This window comes from Schistocerca cancellata, chromosome 2 (assembly GCF_023864275.1).
Source record: "Schistocerca cancellata isolate TAMUIC-IGC-003103 chromosome 2, iqSchCanc2.1, whole genome shotgun sequence".
Lineage (NCBI taxonomy): Eukaryota > Metazoa > Arthropoda > Insecta > Orthoptera > Acrididae > Schistocerca > Schistocerca cancellata.
Genome location: NC_064627.1, coordinates 893,686,748 through 893,705,363, shown reverse-complemented (window position 1 = coordinate 893,705,363; position 18,616 = coordinate 893,686,748). Strand labels below are relative to the sequence as shown.

At 45.5% G+C, this 18,616-nt stretch overlaps 1 protein-coding gene across 1 annotated transcript in view; it reads right to left on the bottom strand.

Annotated features, from left to right (window-relative positions):
- LOC126159593 (runt-related transcription factor 1-like) overlaps positions 1 to 14,040 on the bottom strand; it is a 323,957-nt gene extending 309,917 nt beyond the window's left edge. The window contains exons 1-2 of the mRNA XM_049916561.1: positions 13,998 to 14,040; positions 13,629 to 13,964 (exon numbers count right to left, since the gene is read on the bottom strand). Coding sequence (XP_049772518.1) covers positions 13,629 to 13,964; positions 13,998 to 14,040 — 379 coding nt within the window. The remainder of the gene's footprint in view (positions 1 to 13,628; positions 13,965 to 13,997) is intronic.
- Positions 14,041 to 18,616: the final 4,576 nt, after the last annotated feature.

Below are 18,616 nucleotides of genomic sequence, written 5' to 3'. Positions count from 1 at the left end.
CAATCTCCTTAGTAGGTCTGCTACATTTTTTGAGTGTCCTGCCAATGAAACGCAGTCTTTGGTTAGCCTTCCCCACGACATTTTCTATGTGTTCCTTCCAATTTAAGTTGTTCGTATTTGTAGTACCTAGGTGTTTACTTGAATTTACGGCTTTTAGATTAGACTGATTTATCGTGTAACCGAAGTTTAACGAGTTCCTTTCAGCACTCATGTCGATGACCTCACACTTTTCGTTATTTAGGGTCAACTGCCACTTTTCGCACCATTCAGATATGTTTTCGAAATCGTTTTGCAGTTTGTTTTGATCTTCCCATGACTTTATTAGTCGATAAACGAGAGCGCCATCTGCAAAAAGCCGAAGACGGCTGCTTGCTCAGATAGTCTCCAAAATCGTTTGTATAGATAAGGAACGGCAAAGGGTCTATAACACTGCCTTGGGGAACGCCAGAAATCACTTCTGTTGTACTCGATGACTTTCCGTCAATTAGTACGAACTGTGAGCTCTTTGACAGGAAATCACAAATCCAGCCACATAACTGAGACGATATTCCATAAGCACGCAATTTCACTATGAGCCGCTTGTGCGGTACAGTGTCAAAAGCCTTCCGGAAATCCAGAAATACGGAATCGATCTGAAATCCCTCGTCAATAGCACTCAACACTTCAAGTGAATAAAGAGATAGTTGTGTTTCACAGGAACGATGTTTTCTAAACCCATGTTGACTGTGTGTCAATAGACCGTTTCCTTCGAGGTAATTCACAATGTTCGAACACAATATATGTTCCAAAATCCTGCTACATATCGACGTTAAGGATATGGGCCTGTAATTTAGTGGATTACTCGTACTACCTTCCCTGAATATTGGTGTGACCTGTGCAGCTTTCCAGTCTTGGGTACGGATCTGTCGTCGAGCGAACGATTGTATATGATTGTTAAGTATGGAGCTAATGCATGAGCGTACTCCGAAAGGAACCTAATTGGTATACAGTCTGGACCAGAAGACTTGCTTTTATTAAGTGATTTAAGTTGCTTCACTACTCCGAGGATTTTTATTTCTACGTTACTCAATTTGGCAGCTGTTCTCGATTCGAATTCAGGAATATTTATTTCGTCTTCTTTTGTGACGGCATTTCGGAAGGCTGTGTTTAGTAACTGTGCTTTGGCAGCACTGTCCCCGATAGTATCTCTATTGCTATCGTGCAGAGAAGGCATTAATTGTTTCTGGCCGCTAACATATGTAGGTTGGGTTGCCTATCTTAAGGTGCATAAAACTGGATTATTTACTTCGTCTTCTCTGGTGAAGGCTTTTCGGAAGGCTGTGTTTAGTAACTCTGCTTTGGCAGCACTGTCTTCGATAGTATCTCCATTGAAATCGCGCAGAGATGGCATTGATTGTTTCTTGCCGCTAACGTATGTAGATTGGGTTGCCTATGTTAAGGCGCAAAAATATTTTCCAGGCCATTTCTATTTTGTCCACCCTGTACAAACCTGTTGGATTCATAGTGACTTCCTTTGTATGCGGGCAACATTCAAGGACAGACAACACCAACGTTTTGTAAGCAGTCTCCTTTGTAGACTGACTGCGCTTCGCAGTACCCCACCAACGAACCGAAGTCTGCAGCTTGCTTTCACGATGCGGCCACACTCGCCGAAAGGTTTTAATGTAGTAGTTGTAACAAGGCAGCATGCTAATCAACAGAGTGCTCTAAACGTCCCTCCCAAGCCGGACACTTTATTTTTAGACGTCTGTGGCGCCGGGAGCAGCGAGCGCAGTGCGCTCGTCACCGCCGATCACCGGCTTTTGTTCCGGGCCCGGCGGGCAGTGCGGTGTGTACCGCGGGCGGCGGCGGCACATCAAAGGCCCGCGGGAGCGGCAAGTAGCTGCCGGGCCAATCTGGTTAGCGCCACGTGCTGCGCGCGCTCTGATCAAGGGGCCTCATTCCCTCCGCCCCGTCCCTTCGAGGCCGTCTATCCCCCAGCGCCGGTCACGCGTCTCCACCTGACAGTCATTTCCAGGTACAGCGGCGAGGCGTTTATTAAGGCCTGCCTCTACCGGTTTTCAGAAGTAAGCACGCGAGGCTAGAAACGACAGGTAAGCCTTCAGTTCTCAATGAGCTGGAGGAACATCATCATTCATACGGTACACCATGCAGTACATTTATAACACGTAATTAATGTCATTGCATAAAACAAGAATAAAACTGTACTGTCTGCCATCGGGTTCCCCTAAATGGCAGGCAGCACCGCATAACAGCCACGCTATGAGGGAAACAAACCAACAGCCAAACAGGCGAAGACATCAGGTAAACACGCCGAAGGTTCCAGTCGATTAATAGGAACCTTTCTTTGCAGACTGTAGCGCCTAGAACCGCTCGGCCACGCCAAAGTAAGATCTCTGGAAAAAGAACTGGCAACGTATCGACAATTGCTAAGATTGGGAATGGTTCGAGAAATATAACTGTGATACTGTGGGTGTCGAACAGGAAACTAGGTCGCTGGTTCGAATCCTGCCTCGGGCATGGATGTGTGTGATGTTCTTGGGTTAATTAGGTTTAAGTAGTTCTAAGTTCTAGGGGACTGCTGACCTCAGAAGTTAAGTCCCATAGTGCTCAGGGCCATTTGCACCATTTAACTTTGGAGTTAAGATGGTAATCTCTAAACAGGGTCTCAGTTCTGCGAATCTGTGATGGGTAGATATTGCTTAGAGGGGATGCCGGTACACGGCATTGGTCTGATTGTAAATAAGTTATACACAACTGCAACCAGTCACTTTTTCAATAATAATGCTTTATTACATTAACCGGTTTTCGAACCCTTTCAGGTTCATCTTCAGATGATTTCGGGAGGATCCGGGAAGTTACATCATTACTGGTAGTAGCATAATGCTGGGTACTGGTTTGTGACAGTATAGGCGGCTTTTTTCGTATCTGTCTGCCTCCATTTTGGTGTCCTGAACACTTTCACACGAACTATATTAGTTCACACTTTAACAGTGACACTTTACCAGCATCCCAATTGGTCTGATTGTACCAGTAACCATGCGGGCCGTGTTGTTGAACTGCACACCGGTAAGGCTGGTATCACACAGCTATTGCATCACACTGAAGCATAATTCCCTGAAAAAATCAGTTCAAGTGCCGATGTACTCGAAGTCCGCACTGAAGCTGCCCAGGTTTTGCGACACAGATTCTGAATGATGTTGTTAAGAGTTTTTATCTTAGCTGATGTGTTTTCCAGATGTTTTTATAAGGTAGAATCCCGTCGAGGGTGATTTGAAGGTACTTGGGGGACAAGTGACGGATGATAATTCCACCAAATGGCAGCTTGAGCTCAGTGTTAGCTTGTTTATTGTCAAGGTAACGTGTCATGATTAAACTGGTAATTCACGACACGAAAATGTTGCCGTTGTTTGCTGTTCACAAGGTAAAGATATCAATCTTGGCATCCACAAAGAAATAGGTAATAAAAGAATGTCGCTATTACGACATTTTCCTCCTACTCTTGTTCTTTCCTTTTTGTTTTTGTTCCATTTACACTTCAGGCTACACTCTACTATCGTGCAAGCATCTTCAGTGCGAACTTCTTTTTCGCAAATGTGATAAGAAATCTGTTAACATGTTATTATGTTTTTAAGCAGTAGACACGTTTCGCTGGCTGGCTCTGAGCACTATGGGACTTAACATCTGAGGTCATCAGTCCCCTAGAACTTAGAACCACTTAAACCTAGCTAACCTAAGGACAGCACACACATCCATGGCCAAGGCAGCATTCGAACCTGCGACCGTAACAGTCGCGCGGTACCGGACTGAAGCGCCTAGAACCGCTCGGCCACAACGGCGGCACGTTTCGCTGTCTTGTACGAAATTGTTATGAAAGGGGGCATTAAAACTGCAAATATGAGCCCAGGAACTCCTATTGGCGCAGAAGCACTTTTCAAAGAAAAAAAATGCTGTAAACTCCCCAATATAATGCCGCTGATAATGACTACCAAAAACAAAATTATAGCGATGACAGAAAAAAATGTGTAGTTTAGGAACTACATCAAACGATTGACTTAGGCTTGTCAGTTTATTGAGTCTAGACATTGAAATCCTGCGTAGCGCATAAGTAGAAATATAAATAAGTATAAATAGAAACATAAATTAAAACGATTTTATACGAAACTGTATCATATTGTCAAAAGACACTGTAAAAATTTTATTATTGCAACAGGGAGACTATTACGTTAATAGAAGCATTGAAATAAAATAAATCAAAGACTGCTCAAATACAGGCACAAATATTCTTTTCTCAGATAAATAGACCGTTTTCATCACAGGTTTACACGTTTCGTTCTGTATTTCATTCCCCATTTTGAAGGTAAGATAAATGTTTGTGAAAGAGAGTAAAGAAAGAAGCTAGATTTAGGACGAAAAATAAAAAGCGCAAATGACAAAGAAAGGAATCGAGATACCTGCTATGCAGTAAAATTGGAGGGGCACATTGGAAGAAACGGAGATATCTGGAAATGGCGCGGAAGCCTTTGAAATATAGTGCTACCAAAGGACGTTGAGGAATTAAGCGAACAGACGTAGTACAAAACTGAGTGGTACTATACACAATATGTGCGGAAAAATTCCTGCAGAAACTTTCGAAGAAGAACAGACAGCTTTGTTACTGCAAGGAGCGATAGAGAAGAAAATTGTAGCTACAGCAAAGAATAGGATGACGGAAAGAATAGGATCATAGAATTAGATCAAACGGACTGCTTCAATCTAGGGAGAGAACCTATGAGTTAAAGAGAAATGAAAATACTAATGGAGGATAATGGAGGAAGAAATGGACAGAAGCAGAAGATCGCTGGGAAAGAGATAATTTATAAATTAACTGGTTAGCATTCGCAACTTTGACAAACAATGTAGAGGCAACACAAAAAAAGAATAACTAAACAAAAATCAGATATAACCAGAACTATAAATCTTCCAAAAGACTTAGGTAATGACAAACAAGATTTCACCATCAAAATCGAGCACAAGCCATGGAAATAACACAGAAACAAAGAAAGTTAATTATCTAGAAGCACTCAACAGGGTTAATGGAGGGGAAAGAAGCTAAGAGAGCAGTACTAAGAAAGAGTTTTTTAAAAAGAATCTCTTATAAATCCATGAAAATCATCATTACAAGGCAGTAGTTCGGCCATAATTTCCATACACACCGGAAACGCTTTTAGGACCAATAGCAGGCACTGAAGAAATCAGGAATAAAGAAATAAAGTTTGCGAGGAAACAGAACAACAGTAAAGACGTGTAAGGTAAGTATACAATCATGTAACCAAAATTATAGAGAAAGTAGGAAAAGGAGGCTATGCCTCCAAGAAAATATGCAAAGAATGACTCCTAGCACACCGTCAAGACAGGTCGTAGAGCGTTCTGAAAAATTGGAAGACAATCCCAGCTGACTCCGGAAAGTACGAGTACATGAGGATCTACAGGAAATCGACTTAAATAAGAAAGAAAAAACTGAAAACGGAACAAAAATAGGATAAAGTTAAGCGCTGGGTAGGGTTCCAAGACAAAACATTCCAAAAATACGGTGAAGAAATTGGACGGAGGAAGAAAAGAGAGAGAACAGCGAACAGATGAAGGAGTATTGGAAAAATCGTAAAAACAACATTGTATCGTACGTTAAACATGGTCCTTGGCTGGTCTCTAAGGAAGAGCTGCTAAGCTGACGTTGCTTGGCAATACGTCAATAACGCTACCTCTTTGCGGTGCTAAATACTAAACAAAATTTAAGAAAAGGGAATATCTCATGAGATGTAAGTTCAGACGTCTCTTCGTATTCCATACTGTAATGACACATTTATTTCTCCCGTCCTATTAAAATAAATTAAAGATGCTAGGCATTTGGATTCCGTGCTTTGGGCTTCCCCTGCAGAGTAGGTACCGCGAACGACTAGAACTGCTACTGGCAAATCAAAAGATTATAGGAAATCACCTCCCCGAAGTACAGACCATTGGCGCAAGCGAGTTTCCCCGAGCTACAAGGACACCTAACAGTCCTACCAGGGTGTGGCTACCAAAGGCTGAACGCCATATACTGTCTCAGCAAATCACGGCACTGAAAAACATTTAGAAGAGAGAAACAGTAGTGCAGATTAGAGTCAAGTCTGACGGAGACAAGGAAATGAAAATTTAATGTGACCAAATATTAAAAAGTATTAGGAAAATTAGACTGACGGCGGCGAGAGGGGGCGGGGGTGCGGGGAGGGAAGGGGGGGGGGGGGAGGCCACTCTAGGCGAGACTTGATGGCTTTCACTTCTCATCTTGGTTTGTCGGACTGAAAACGGCAGCTGATAACGGTTCTGAAGTTCGTTTTTGTCCGCAAAACTTAAGCGACACGATAAAACTAGCAGCGCATTAGGTATGCTGACATTTGCAACATTGTTTGGATGCTGAAACTTCCCGAAGGACCAAAACTGTGTGTCGGACTTAGATTCGAAACTTGGACCACTGTCTTTCGCGGGCAAGTAATCTACCGACTGAACTGTCCTAGCACGGTTCATGACCTATCCTCACAGCTGTACTTCCATTAGTACATCACCTCCCACTTTCCAAACTTCACACAAGTTCATCCGTATACCATGCAGGACTCGCACCGCTAGAAGAAAGGATAATGAGGGGACACGGCTTACAAGGGGAAGGCCTCAGACACGGCCAACCGATTCGGCTCCAATTTGGCTCCAATTTGGCAGGTCGCTTGTGTACAACCTTAAACGAAGGACTATAAGATAATTTGGGTCAACAGCCCCGCAATTTTGAGAAAATCACCCATAAAGGTTATAACGAGCAATCGAATCAAAATTGGAGGGATCGATAGATAATTGTAAATAGAGAATTTTTCATCGTCAGGTATGGGGTCCGCAAACGCAAAATTTTCCAGAAACCGAGGAAAGAAACTTTTACAACTGCCGCTTCTGTACCCACACGGTAAACGCCTTTCGCCGACAGCACCGATAGCGCAATGGCCAAGGTAATTGGCTGGGAATCGGAAAACCCCGGTTCGAATCTCGAAGGAACGTAGCGGATTTTATTCTTTTCGTTTGTATTTTTCCATATCTCAATTGATAGGGATAGGAAGGTTAATAAGGTAAGTAAATCAATAAGGAATGATAATAATACTTACCTTATTAACCCTCCTATCCCTGTTAATTGATATATGGAAAAATAGAAACGAAAAGAACAACATCCGCTAGGTTCTTCGAGTCCCAGCCAGTTACCTTGGCCGTTGAGCTATCGGTGCTGTCGGCGAAAAGCGTTTACCATGCGGGTACAGAAGCGGCAGTTGTAAAAGTTTCTCACTTCGATTCTCAGTATGCATTTTCGGACCCTATACCTGATGATGAAAAATGCTCTATTTACAATTACCTATCGATTCGCCAATTTTGAGTCGATTGCTAGTCATAACCTTTAGGGGCGATTTTCTCAAAATTGAGGGGGTGTTGACCCAAATTATCTTAGATTCCTTCGTTTTTGGTTGTACACAAGCGACCTGCCAAATTTGAGCTGAATCGATTGGTCGTGTCTGAGGCCTTCCCTTGTTAGTCACAGCGAGGGGGACTGTTTCCAGAATTAATTTGCTATTGCTAAAGGCGTTATTAATGTTGATATAATGAACTTTAACGTACGTAATCACGTGTTTTATTGGAGCGCTCGTACTGCTGGAGACCAGGTATTAGGACGTATCATCGTATTTTCAGTTTCAGTCAACCTCCTGTCGTTGCGTGCTGGTCTTGCGCACGGGTGACAACGTCGATATACGCAAATGTACTGAGCCTTTTCTCATCCTAGCCACGTTGTTTTGTAGTACCCTGTTCTATTTTTGCCGTTGTTAGGTTTGATCTCCAAGACAACTAATACATATGCCGCCTGCAGAACAGAATTACTAATTACTTTAAAAAACAGTCGTGTTTGACACGTCTTATAGGAATCTTGTTACAACAGACGCGCACGACCTTGAAGCGTCGTGGCACACTCGGATGCCTTGGCGAGGCGTTTGCTGAGGAACCGCCGTGCGGCCTCAGGCGGTCGAAGCGTCGGGACGTCCCGCACGCCCCCCTAACTAAGCCAGCAGAGGGCGGCGGCGTCTGAGGCGGCATGCGGATCACGACCGCGCCCCGCTGTAGCAAGTGTTGCATCCGACGCGGCTGCGCACCCTCAGCCACTGGCGGGCTGTCAAACTCAGCATGCCGGCTTGCAGCGGCCCATGTCCGCTGTTGTGTTTCACTCGTCGAAATCGTCGAAAACCAAATTACTCTTTTCAGCAAGTACGACGTTATAATACGATACTGGAATTCAAGTCTGCCTATTATGCAGGCGACCGTAACTTTTATTGCCCAAACACGTTTCTACACCTTTGTGTCATCATCAGTTTGTAATTTTATTCAGTTCCTACTTTCCAGAGTGTTAGATTCAGCAGAACTTTCTTTACATTATTGAACAGCTACCCATATTTTCGTGTTATCGTCACTTGTTTCGAAATTCATAAAAGCACACATTTATGCTGAGGAGCAGAAACATGGTGTTTTATGTAGCTGAAAAAAACGATCAAGACAGACACCCACAAAGAACTACGGAAGCTGTACAACCATGGGAAAGTTCTATAGAACCTTATATTCTCGAAAACCGAAACTGCATAAAAGCACTCACTGATGACGGCACAAGTTGCCGAAACATGTTGTGGCACTAAAGAGAACTGTCGTCTGCGTAATAGGCGGGCCTGAATTCTCGTAATTTAGTCTGCAAATACGGCTGGTATTATAAACCCAAAACCAAGTCCGTGATTGGATTAAAACAATTTTTATTTACTAGCAGTCATTTTTGTACACCTACGATATCACAATATATCATCTTTAGATAGGCGTGCGTCACGGCATTTGTTGTTTGTTGCTAACTTTTTATTTCCGCTCAACATCTACATCTCCATATATGCTCTGCAAAGCGCTATGACGTGCATGGCAGAGGGTACAGTCTACTTCTGTTTCTATAAACCCACAGTGTGGTGATCAGTTTTAGGATATTTTAACAAGTTACTCATAGAAACGTTAGTGAAGATAACCTTCTTTGGCAAGATCGTTAATAATCTTTATTCTCGATTACCGGTTTCGGTAATTACAGTTACCATTTCCAGACCTGAAAAGCAGCTACACAGTGTGAGTATATGCAAACCAATTCCAATATACGATATCAGATGCAATATAAAAGACAACAACAACAAAAACAATATTCCTCGACGGTTATTGCATGTGTCTTAAAATAGCAGTAAAAGTACTCTTTCTCATGAACTGAGAGGAACGTAACAGACTGGATGGTCATGTAAGTGGTTAGGACTACTTTGGATGCGTACTGACTGGAAGATTATACTCTTTTTCGTTGTACGTAGACGATGAACGCCGTTGGCAAAATCTTTGACGTAATCGGAGTGGCTGTTGGTGACCTCCACAACAATGTTCGGATATGGGCTGGAGTCAGCACAACCGTTATTCGACGTAGTCTCTGACGCATAAAACGTCATTGTTAGAGAATAACAAAGCAAGATATTTACGAGAACTAAATGTCAAGAGCAACTAACTGAATAACGGACTGTGTGTGATGCAGAAAATTAGACAAGTTAGCCCACCACAACCAGATACTTTGACTGAAACGCAGACCTACATTTAAAAATAAATAAATATAAAAAATAGAAAAAACGCAATACCTATATCGTATGCACCGATAGACGTAACAAATGTGTTGTAACTATTACCATAATATTTTGAGACAAAACCGTTGTTATCGCATAAGTGAGTTAGTAGACTTAACAGGAGTAAAAATAAAAGTTCAAATGCTACCATCTGAGATTGTGACCACCAGAATCTAGTTTGCTAATACTCATGGGAAAAGCACGAGGCGAATTACGAAGCATACTTACAGATTTCCTAGTTATGGATCTTCGTAACACACAGTAACTGGCTGCGACTACATAATATCATCAACTACGATGACGAACAAACGGAGAACTGGAGAATATTGTTAAGGGATTTAATAGAAACGGTTAAAAATTGTGTCATATAATACACAGATGTACTTTTTTGTTTTAATAAAGACGATCGATTTCGGTCAAGAACCTTTCCATCATCGAGTAAAAAAAAAAAAAAAAGAAAAAAAAAGTCAGCCCTATTATCTCACCTTGTGAGTTCACAATTTTTATGATCTCAAGAAACTATCACATTATGTCCGAAACGAAGAAACAAGAATAAGATCCAAAAAACATGCAATATGTAAATATTATTTAGAAATGCTGCCACGATAACTGAAAAGAGGCTATTTTAGGGTCAGGAAAGATAGTAATTAATGTCACTGGAGAGCGACAATGTAGGATATTGCTGTACTATATACCTGCACAACACATAATACGATGAATGTCAAACGATTTCTGCAGTCGACTTATGATGAACACACTCATTTGGCTGGGACCCGTCTCCTTCCAAGGTGTACACAGTCTGAGATGAAATACAAATTCTACCGAAACACCGTAAACAAATGTTCCAGTGGAAGTTGAATTCTTTTGAGACACAAAACACTAAGTTTGTCAATAAATGAATCTAACTTAGAACTATAAATCTACGGAAATATTACGAAAGAATGTCCCCTGTGCAACTGGTATATGTAACGCCACCCTTCAAAACTGTAGCTAGTAGCTCAGTATGCCACATTACCAACGAAAAGTTTAGAAATATTTTGATGATAGGTTTTTGTGATACAAGATATAAGCAGGCTACAAGATGTAAGATTTAGATGGAAAGTAATATTAAATACAAACCCATTATCGAAATACTGGGACATGTACTTGAGTTATGCTTGTCTGTATTAGGCTAAGAAACAGTGACATTTTCAGCTAGTTGTTCCACGTGATAAAAATATGAGGCATCCGCTACCCGCAAAGGGGTAATCTATCCTGGCACTAACGTTTCTTGAAATGCAAGACACGCACATTGCTAGACTACTAACATGCCTTGTTGAAATATAGCGTACGTATACCAGAAGTCCTGATAACTGTCAGGATACAAGGCGCAACACAAATATCTGCCCCCAATGGCACTAAAATTAGTCAGTTATGCTACGCGAATAGTGACGACAGACCATGTGAAATTAGAAGCTAGCGAAAAAGAGCCCTTTATGGTAATGTTTCGTAATTCTCAAACACTGTCCATACGGCGAAACGTCATGGTCTATAGGTAGTTGGAAGAAACGTGCCGTAACAGTCCTATAAAATTATTTTGGGCTCCGAACGTCAGTTTGTTCTGAAAAATCACTAAAATCATGCAGAGTAAAATCACGATTTTTTCAGACCATAACGCTTGACCATTTGACAGTGATGAACAAGTTACGTTTTCCTCATGTTTTACAAAGGGATATAGGTTAACGCAATTAAAATTTCGTGCTGTCAGTGTGGCAGCAATGAATACATACATGATGGCGGTGTTGAAATTCATGTAAACCTGATTTCGAAAAGCTTAATCAAGGGATTAATACGTATCTGTCCAGTAAGTACCGTTTCTATAACCATCCACAGTGAGCCTACAGAAAAGACATGCGCTTTCGAGATAATTCTGGACGAAACAGGAAGCAGTCCTGGTTTATCCTCCTGAAATGTTTATTTGTCCATTAGCCAGCTTTCAAGCCTACGTAGGTACTACGTCATACGGTGAGAGCTACAGTACGTGAGATCGTAAACAATGTCCTATCGTCGCAGACGTTGTCAAACCAGCAGCCAAAAGGGTATCTGTTAAATAAGATGTGTTTTTAACATAATTACGAACGATTTTGGGTCACAATCGTAGAAAAAGATGTGAAATTTAGAGTTTTCGACTTGTTGAGGACTCCCAGTGTTGTTACCTGATCTTTTATGCACTAATTAACAACAACGTTTTGTATTATATAAAGGAAGAACCTCCGCCTTCAGTAAGAAATTGCAGTTTTTATACAAACAGACGATGAAGGACAGCCTTCAGGTTTTTTATCTTTGTGTATGTGGCAGCTTCCACTGCTCCGATTTGACGCCAGTTTAATAGACCAAAAGTAGAAACAACTCACGTTATGAAAACACATATTTTTCACGTTACATTGGGTTTTCTTTCCCACAGAATTATAATTCAAAAATCTCTGTGATTATTGTCGTAACATATTCCTCTACAGTGTCTGATTTCATCAGCACTTCCAAATTTTTCTGTGATCTGTCTGTTGTTTACAGTATAATCTACTATAAATGTCATCGTCCGACACTTGAAAACCGATAACTGATAAGCATTTAAAAGAAAAAAAGTCATGGATTATTGCTGCCTCGTATACACGGTGAATCAGTAATCCATAGACAAAGTTTCGGAAGTTTTTCAAAGTTTTTTTTTTCCCATAAGGTTTCATGGTCTCCTGTGGCTCGCTGCAGAGTGAATTTCGTGTGTTTTGTTACATCTTTTACCTTTGTACCTCTATCACACCGAAAATATCTCCACTTTGCAGATTTCGACGGTATGAACACTGTCTTTTTAGAAACAAACTTGTTCCATTCACTCACAGTAAATGCTGCTTGCAAACAGTAATATCTATGTAACTCTTATCCTTCTAGTTGGTTTTCAGTACTTCTCGTTTCTGTACCTCTTTTTTTTTTTTTTTTTTTTTTTTTTTTTTTTTTTTTTTTTTTTTTTTTTTTTTTTTGACGTGTTAATTGTATGTTGACAGTGATAGACAGGATTACCAATACCTTTATCGCTGAAGAGATGGTCGAAATGCACCTCATGTATGGGTTCAGTGTTTGCAATGGAAAGGCGGAAGAAGGACGCTACCCTGAGGTGTTCCAGCAGTGACGACAACGACAGTACTTCTGCTTCTGAGGATAGCCGAGAGTTATGTTTTGTGTTGTTCGTTTTGGTGAATGCATATTATAGGATTTTCCACTGTCAAGTATTGTCATAGAAACGAAGACAACTGGGGGTAACAAACCGAATAAATCATAATTGTCTTTCACACGTTTACTAGACGACACGATTTTTTAAGTAGTTTTTGTTTCCAGGCCTAACAGGTATTAGTTTTGCGTCTGATGGTGTGGGAAGATTATTGCAAAACATTTGTAAACAGTAAATATGAGAAACTGAAATGCAGTCGTCTCGAGTAAAGTACACAACAAAGACGTGTTGAATTGCAGACATTTCGTCACTTTTGGTTTCCAAGGAGCAATGCACCTAAACTAAACAACTTAACTGTCACCTGATGATGGAGCAACATTTACGAAAACCATCGTAAATCTTTTTAAAAGAAAAGAAAATAAGATCAAATTTAGTGACTGGTTTTTTATATTTACAGCTTAATTAGAATATTAGACGGCAACGAGCCACCAGTGACTACCAGTTACTGACACCAAAATATTCAGCAAATATGTAGAGCGATCTCAGAAATTTTATCAGAGAGGTAGACATTACAGCTGTGTTGGTCTACAGTGGTCACGGTTCAGTCAGAAACAGTCAGTAACGACGGACAGATAGAGTGTAAAGTTCTGTCGGCTGTGGTCAGGTGACGTAGGAGACAAGGAGGTGGCCAGAGGCCGCGGACTCACCCCTGCCGCTGCGGCCGACGAAGCGCAGGTCGTTGAACTTGGCCACCTGGTTCTTCATGACGGCGGTGCAGTTGCGCAGCTCGGCGCAGTAGTTCTCGTCGTTGCCGGCGCGCACCGTCACCAGGGTGCCGTCCAGCACGTCGCCGAGCGCCACCACCTTGAAGGCGACGGGCAGCGTCTTGTTGGAGCGCCAGTGCGGCGGCAGCACGGTGCACACCAGGTGCGGGCTCCCCGTGCGCACCAGTTCCCCCGGGTGCTCGGCCAGCAGCCCGTCCAGCGTCCGCTCGGCCAACACGTCCGCCGTCAGGCCCCCGAACGCGCCGCCGCCCCCGCCGCCTCCACCACCGCCGCCGCCGCCGCCGCCGCCGCCTCCGTCGACGTTGGCGCCGCTCATGTCGGACGACAGGTGCATAGCGCCGCCGGCCGCGAGTCTTTCCGAAAGTCCGCAGACCACACCGGCAGCAGGCTGTCGCCCGTCGCTGTCACATGTTCCGCGGCGGACCCGCAATCGCGGAGTCGGAGGTCGAAAGCGCGGCAGAGCAGAGAGGCGGCACCCTTTCGCAAACTCGGTCGCCTCTGTTTGAACGGGACCGTCCTTTTCTTTTTCTCCTGGACGATTTTCACGCGGTTTCCCCACGACACCTCCGCAATCGAATTCGTCTCCGTCGGGTGCACATCTCAAAAGACAGCGGGGAGCAGAGGGGGAAAAAAAAGAAAGGAAACACTAGATCACAAAGGAACACAAACAGAGAATTTGCGTTTTACTTTTTGCTCTCGTCCTCGCGTTCCCTTTGCCGAACCGTCGCTTCTCGCCACCGCAAAGCAATCACTTTCTCAGCCCCTTCTCCGTTTGACGCCCACGCTCTCGGGGAAGACACAGTGTCGGGGGCAGCTGCCGCGGTCGACGGAGCCGCGAGGTGTCCACAGAGAGCCAGCAGGGGGAAAGAGTTGGCCGGCTGCAGCGGCGCCGCACCGCACCACGGCCGCTAGCGCGCGGTAAAACACTGATGAAAGCGAGCTCTCACACGCCGCCGCATCCACCGCCGCCCCCTCCTGGCGCGGCACGCGCTCCGGCCACCAAAAAAAGCAAAGAGACGGGGCGAGCCGCGCTCGCTGGTGGAGCACCGCCGGCGCACGGATTGTTTTCTGCGGGAGGGCGGGCACCGGTGGTGCACCTCTTTTTTCCCCTCCTCCTACTCCTCCTCCTCCGCCGCCTCTCTCTCCCCCTTTTTTTCCCACGCCGGTCTGCGTTTTTCCGGTGACACCCGAGTACGCCGCGTCCCGGCTTGCGGTGACTTTTCGTGGCGGGAGTCCGTCACACCGCATTCGCCAATTAGACCGCGGCGCGCGGCCGGCTGGGCCCGCCCCTCCGCGCCCCCCCTCCCCGCCCTGCCCCTCTCCCGCAGCCGCTGGCCGTCCGCGCGCTGGCCCGTGACGTCACGCCCCCTCCCCGGCGCCGCTGCCGCCCCCCCGCCGGCCGCAGTGGCCAGGTGGGGAACCCCCGACGCGCGCCACGCCGCGCGGCCACTCGCCGACCGCCGACCCGCCGACCGCTCTTCCGCACTAACGCGGGGAAAACTGCCGCGGCTCCGCGCCTCGACAGTCTCCCAGCGAGACGGCGTCTCCCGATGCGTGAAAAACACGAGCGTACGCGGGATCTCGAGCTGTCAATCGGACGGCCGCGCTACCCTTACACTATAGTCGCGGCGGTGGTACGACACCTGCTGAGCGATTTGCGTCGTCTACCGCCGACTGTGCCCCGGCAGCGGGCGCGTCGCTTGCTTCTTTTTCCGGCAGCAACACGAGAACGACTGCTAAAAAGTCGCGGCAGCCTACTTCTTGAGGCGGGCGTGCGGCGGCGTGCGGCGTCGGCAATGGTGGAGAAGGAGAAGGAAGTAAAGTGGGGAATATGGGGCACCGCGGGGGTGAAGCGGGGCGAGGGAAGAGGACGACGACCCCCTCCTCCCCCTCGCCAGCCCTCTTCCTCCCCCCATACCCTGCTCCCCCCTCGGCGGGAGTCCTGCCGCGCTTGGGTTTTGTGGGCGGAGTTGAGTTGTCGGCGCTCGCCTTAAGACGGCAGCCGCCGCCGCCTCGAAGGAAGAGGGTGGGGCGACCGCCGCCGCTACCGCCACTGCCACTGCGACCGAGGAAACGAAAGAACGGAGTAGGGAAGGGCAAAAAAAAGAAAAGGGGGGACACCCCCGCCCGCCGCCTCCGGCTGCGCGGCAGAGTGGTGGTGGCGGCGGCGGCGGCGGCGGCGGCTTCGGTGGGGCTGAGCGGTGCGGCGAAGGGCGAGGGAAGGATTTTTGTTACGCTGCGCATGTCACGCCCGTCCCCTCCCTGGCGCCCGGCCGCGTCTTGGCGCTCCTTCTTCTCCTTCTTCCCTTTCTTGAAGACGCTTCTCCGCCGCCGCCGCGTCTCCCCGTCTTCCGAGACGGCCGCCTTTTTCGGGCCTCGGCCTCCAGCCTGCGGCGGCCACCTCCGCCCCCTGCCTACCCCTTTCCGCCTCTCGGCTGGCAGGCTGTTCCCGCACACCACCAGACGGCCCGGCCGCCTCGGTTACTCCCCAGCCCAGCGTGCAACCTTTCGACGCCCTTTCTTGGTCTTGAGGTTACCCTTCCGAGGCTGCAGTGCGCTGTGCACAAAATCGCTCCGTCATTTCCAGGTTCTGCTTGTGATACTTCACCATACCAAAATAGTTTGCTTTAATGAGATTGCAGCTACTGCTTCACTACTTCTAGGTTGTTAGACCGCATCATGTTCATATTTCTGCTTCAGGATTCGAAGTTTCCAGCCCTCTATTACCTTCTTTCAGTACCCTTCCGATTGTCACAGTTGAATGAATATTCAGCTAACAGACGATATCGGAAGAGTCCAACAGAGGATCTAAGCAGAGGAGTCGAAATACTTCGTGGAGATATCTGGAGGGAATGAAGACGCGCCCTGATAATTTAGGACAATGATCATCAATTTTTTTCCCCTGAAGAGCTAATAATGACATTTGTGCGGAGGCATTTCGAGCCGCACAGATTATTAATCGATGACCTTCCCAAACTTGTATGTTTTGAGCTTCCAATAGGCTAACTATAGTACCGGGTGATCAAAAACTGAGTATAAATTGGAAAACGTAATAAACCACGGAATAATGTAGATAGAGAGGTAAAAATTGGCACACATGCTTGGAATGACATAGGGTTTTATAAGAAGCAAAAAAAAAAAAAAAACACCAAAGTTCACAAAATGTAGGAGCTGTAATGAGAGATAGAATCAGATGCGCCAGCAGTCGCAGCATGTTCACGTTACCTGAAAAGGCGCTTTTAGTGAAGCTGTATTATCAGACTGGGGAATGTGCTAGTTCAGCGTTACGATCCTATCGCCATAGGAAGGGGATTCGAACGGGTAAAGGTCCGTTGACAAATGCAGCTGTGGCGAGAATGATTTCGAAGTTTAGACGATAGACCCCGTAGTGGCCGACCGAGCACGAGGCGTCATGCTGCTGAGACATTTCAGGAAGAAATGGAGACTGTAGCGGGTTCGTCTATGCACGGGGCAGTCAGCGCTCGCGCAGTCGCACGTCGCACCGGCATTCCATACACTACTGTTTGGTTGGCACTGACGCGTACCCTCCGATGCTATCCGTACAAAATTCATCGGCATCATGAACTGTTACCTGGCGATTTAGTGAAGCGGAGGGCATTTGCGGTGTGGGCGTTTCAAAAGATGGCGGAAGATGACGATTGGTTGAGTAACGTGTTGTGGATCGACGAAGCTCATTTCACTCTCCGAGGGTCTGTCAACGCCCACAACTGCAGAATTTGGGCTACCGAAACTCCTTGAACTGTTTTGGAAACTCCATTGCACGACGAGAAAGTCACGGTATGGGTTGGATTTACCACATCTACCGTTATAGGGTCTTTTTTCTTCGAGGTAATGAGTGATTCTGGTTTTGTAACTGCTACCGTGACGGGTGAGAGGTACGCCGATACGTTACAGAATCGCATCATCCCCAGCCTGGCTGATAAACACCTGCTGGAAGGCAGGATGGCGCTCCACCCCATATTGCTAGACGGGTGAAAGATCTCTTGTGCGTCGTTTGGTGATGACCGTGTGCTCAGCCGCCACTTTCGTCATGCTTGGCCTCCCAGGTCCCCAGACCTCAGTCCGTGCGATTATTGGCTCTGGGGTTACCTGAAGTCGCAAGTGTATCGTGACCGACCGACGTCTCTAGGGATGCTGAAAGACAACATCCGACGCCAATGCCTCACCATAACTCCGGACATGCTTTATAGTGCTGTTCACAACATTATTTCCCGACTACAGCTATTGTTGAGGAATGATGGTGGACATACTGAGCATTTCCTGTAAAGAACATCATTTGTGCTTTGTCTTACTTTGTTATGCTAATTATTGCTATTCTGATCAGATGAAGCGCCATCTGTCGGTCATTTTTTGAACTTTTGTATTTTTTTGGTTCTAATAAAACCCCATGTCATTCCAAGCATGTGTGTCAATTTTTATGCTGACTTTTTGATCACCCTGTTCATGTGTAGCAGCAACAACACTAGAGCTGGCCGTATTAGTTTTATTTAACTGCAACTGGCTTATGGGATAAAATAGAGCATCTTCAGCCCCTCTGCAACACAGGGTGACAACACTTCCAGCGGAAATCATCACTATAGGCCTACTTCTAATAAAAGGAGCAGAAATCCCTGGTGTCCGCGTAACTTCTTCGTTTGTGGTTCGTTTGGTTAAGGTACAAATGAAAAGTTTCATTAATGCCGGTGGTTTCTGCTCTTTCTCTTATATACATGGTAATGATGCTCACTGAATGCAACAGTGCTTGAAGATGGTGTATTGTATCCCAGAAAGCGATTGCAATTAAATACAACTTATGGAAACAGCTGTCAGTGTTGTTGTTGCTGCACATAGATGAGCTAGTGTCCTATTATCCATCCGAAGATGGATGTACGGAAATTAGCTATAGTAAT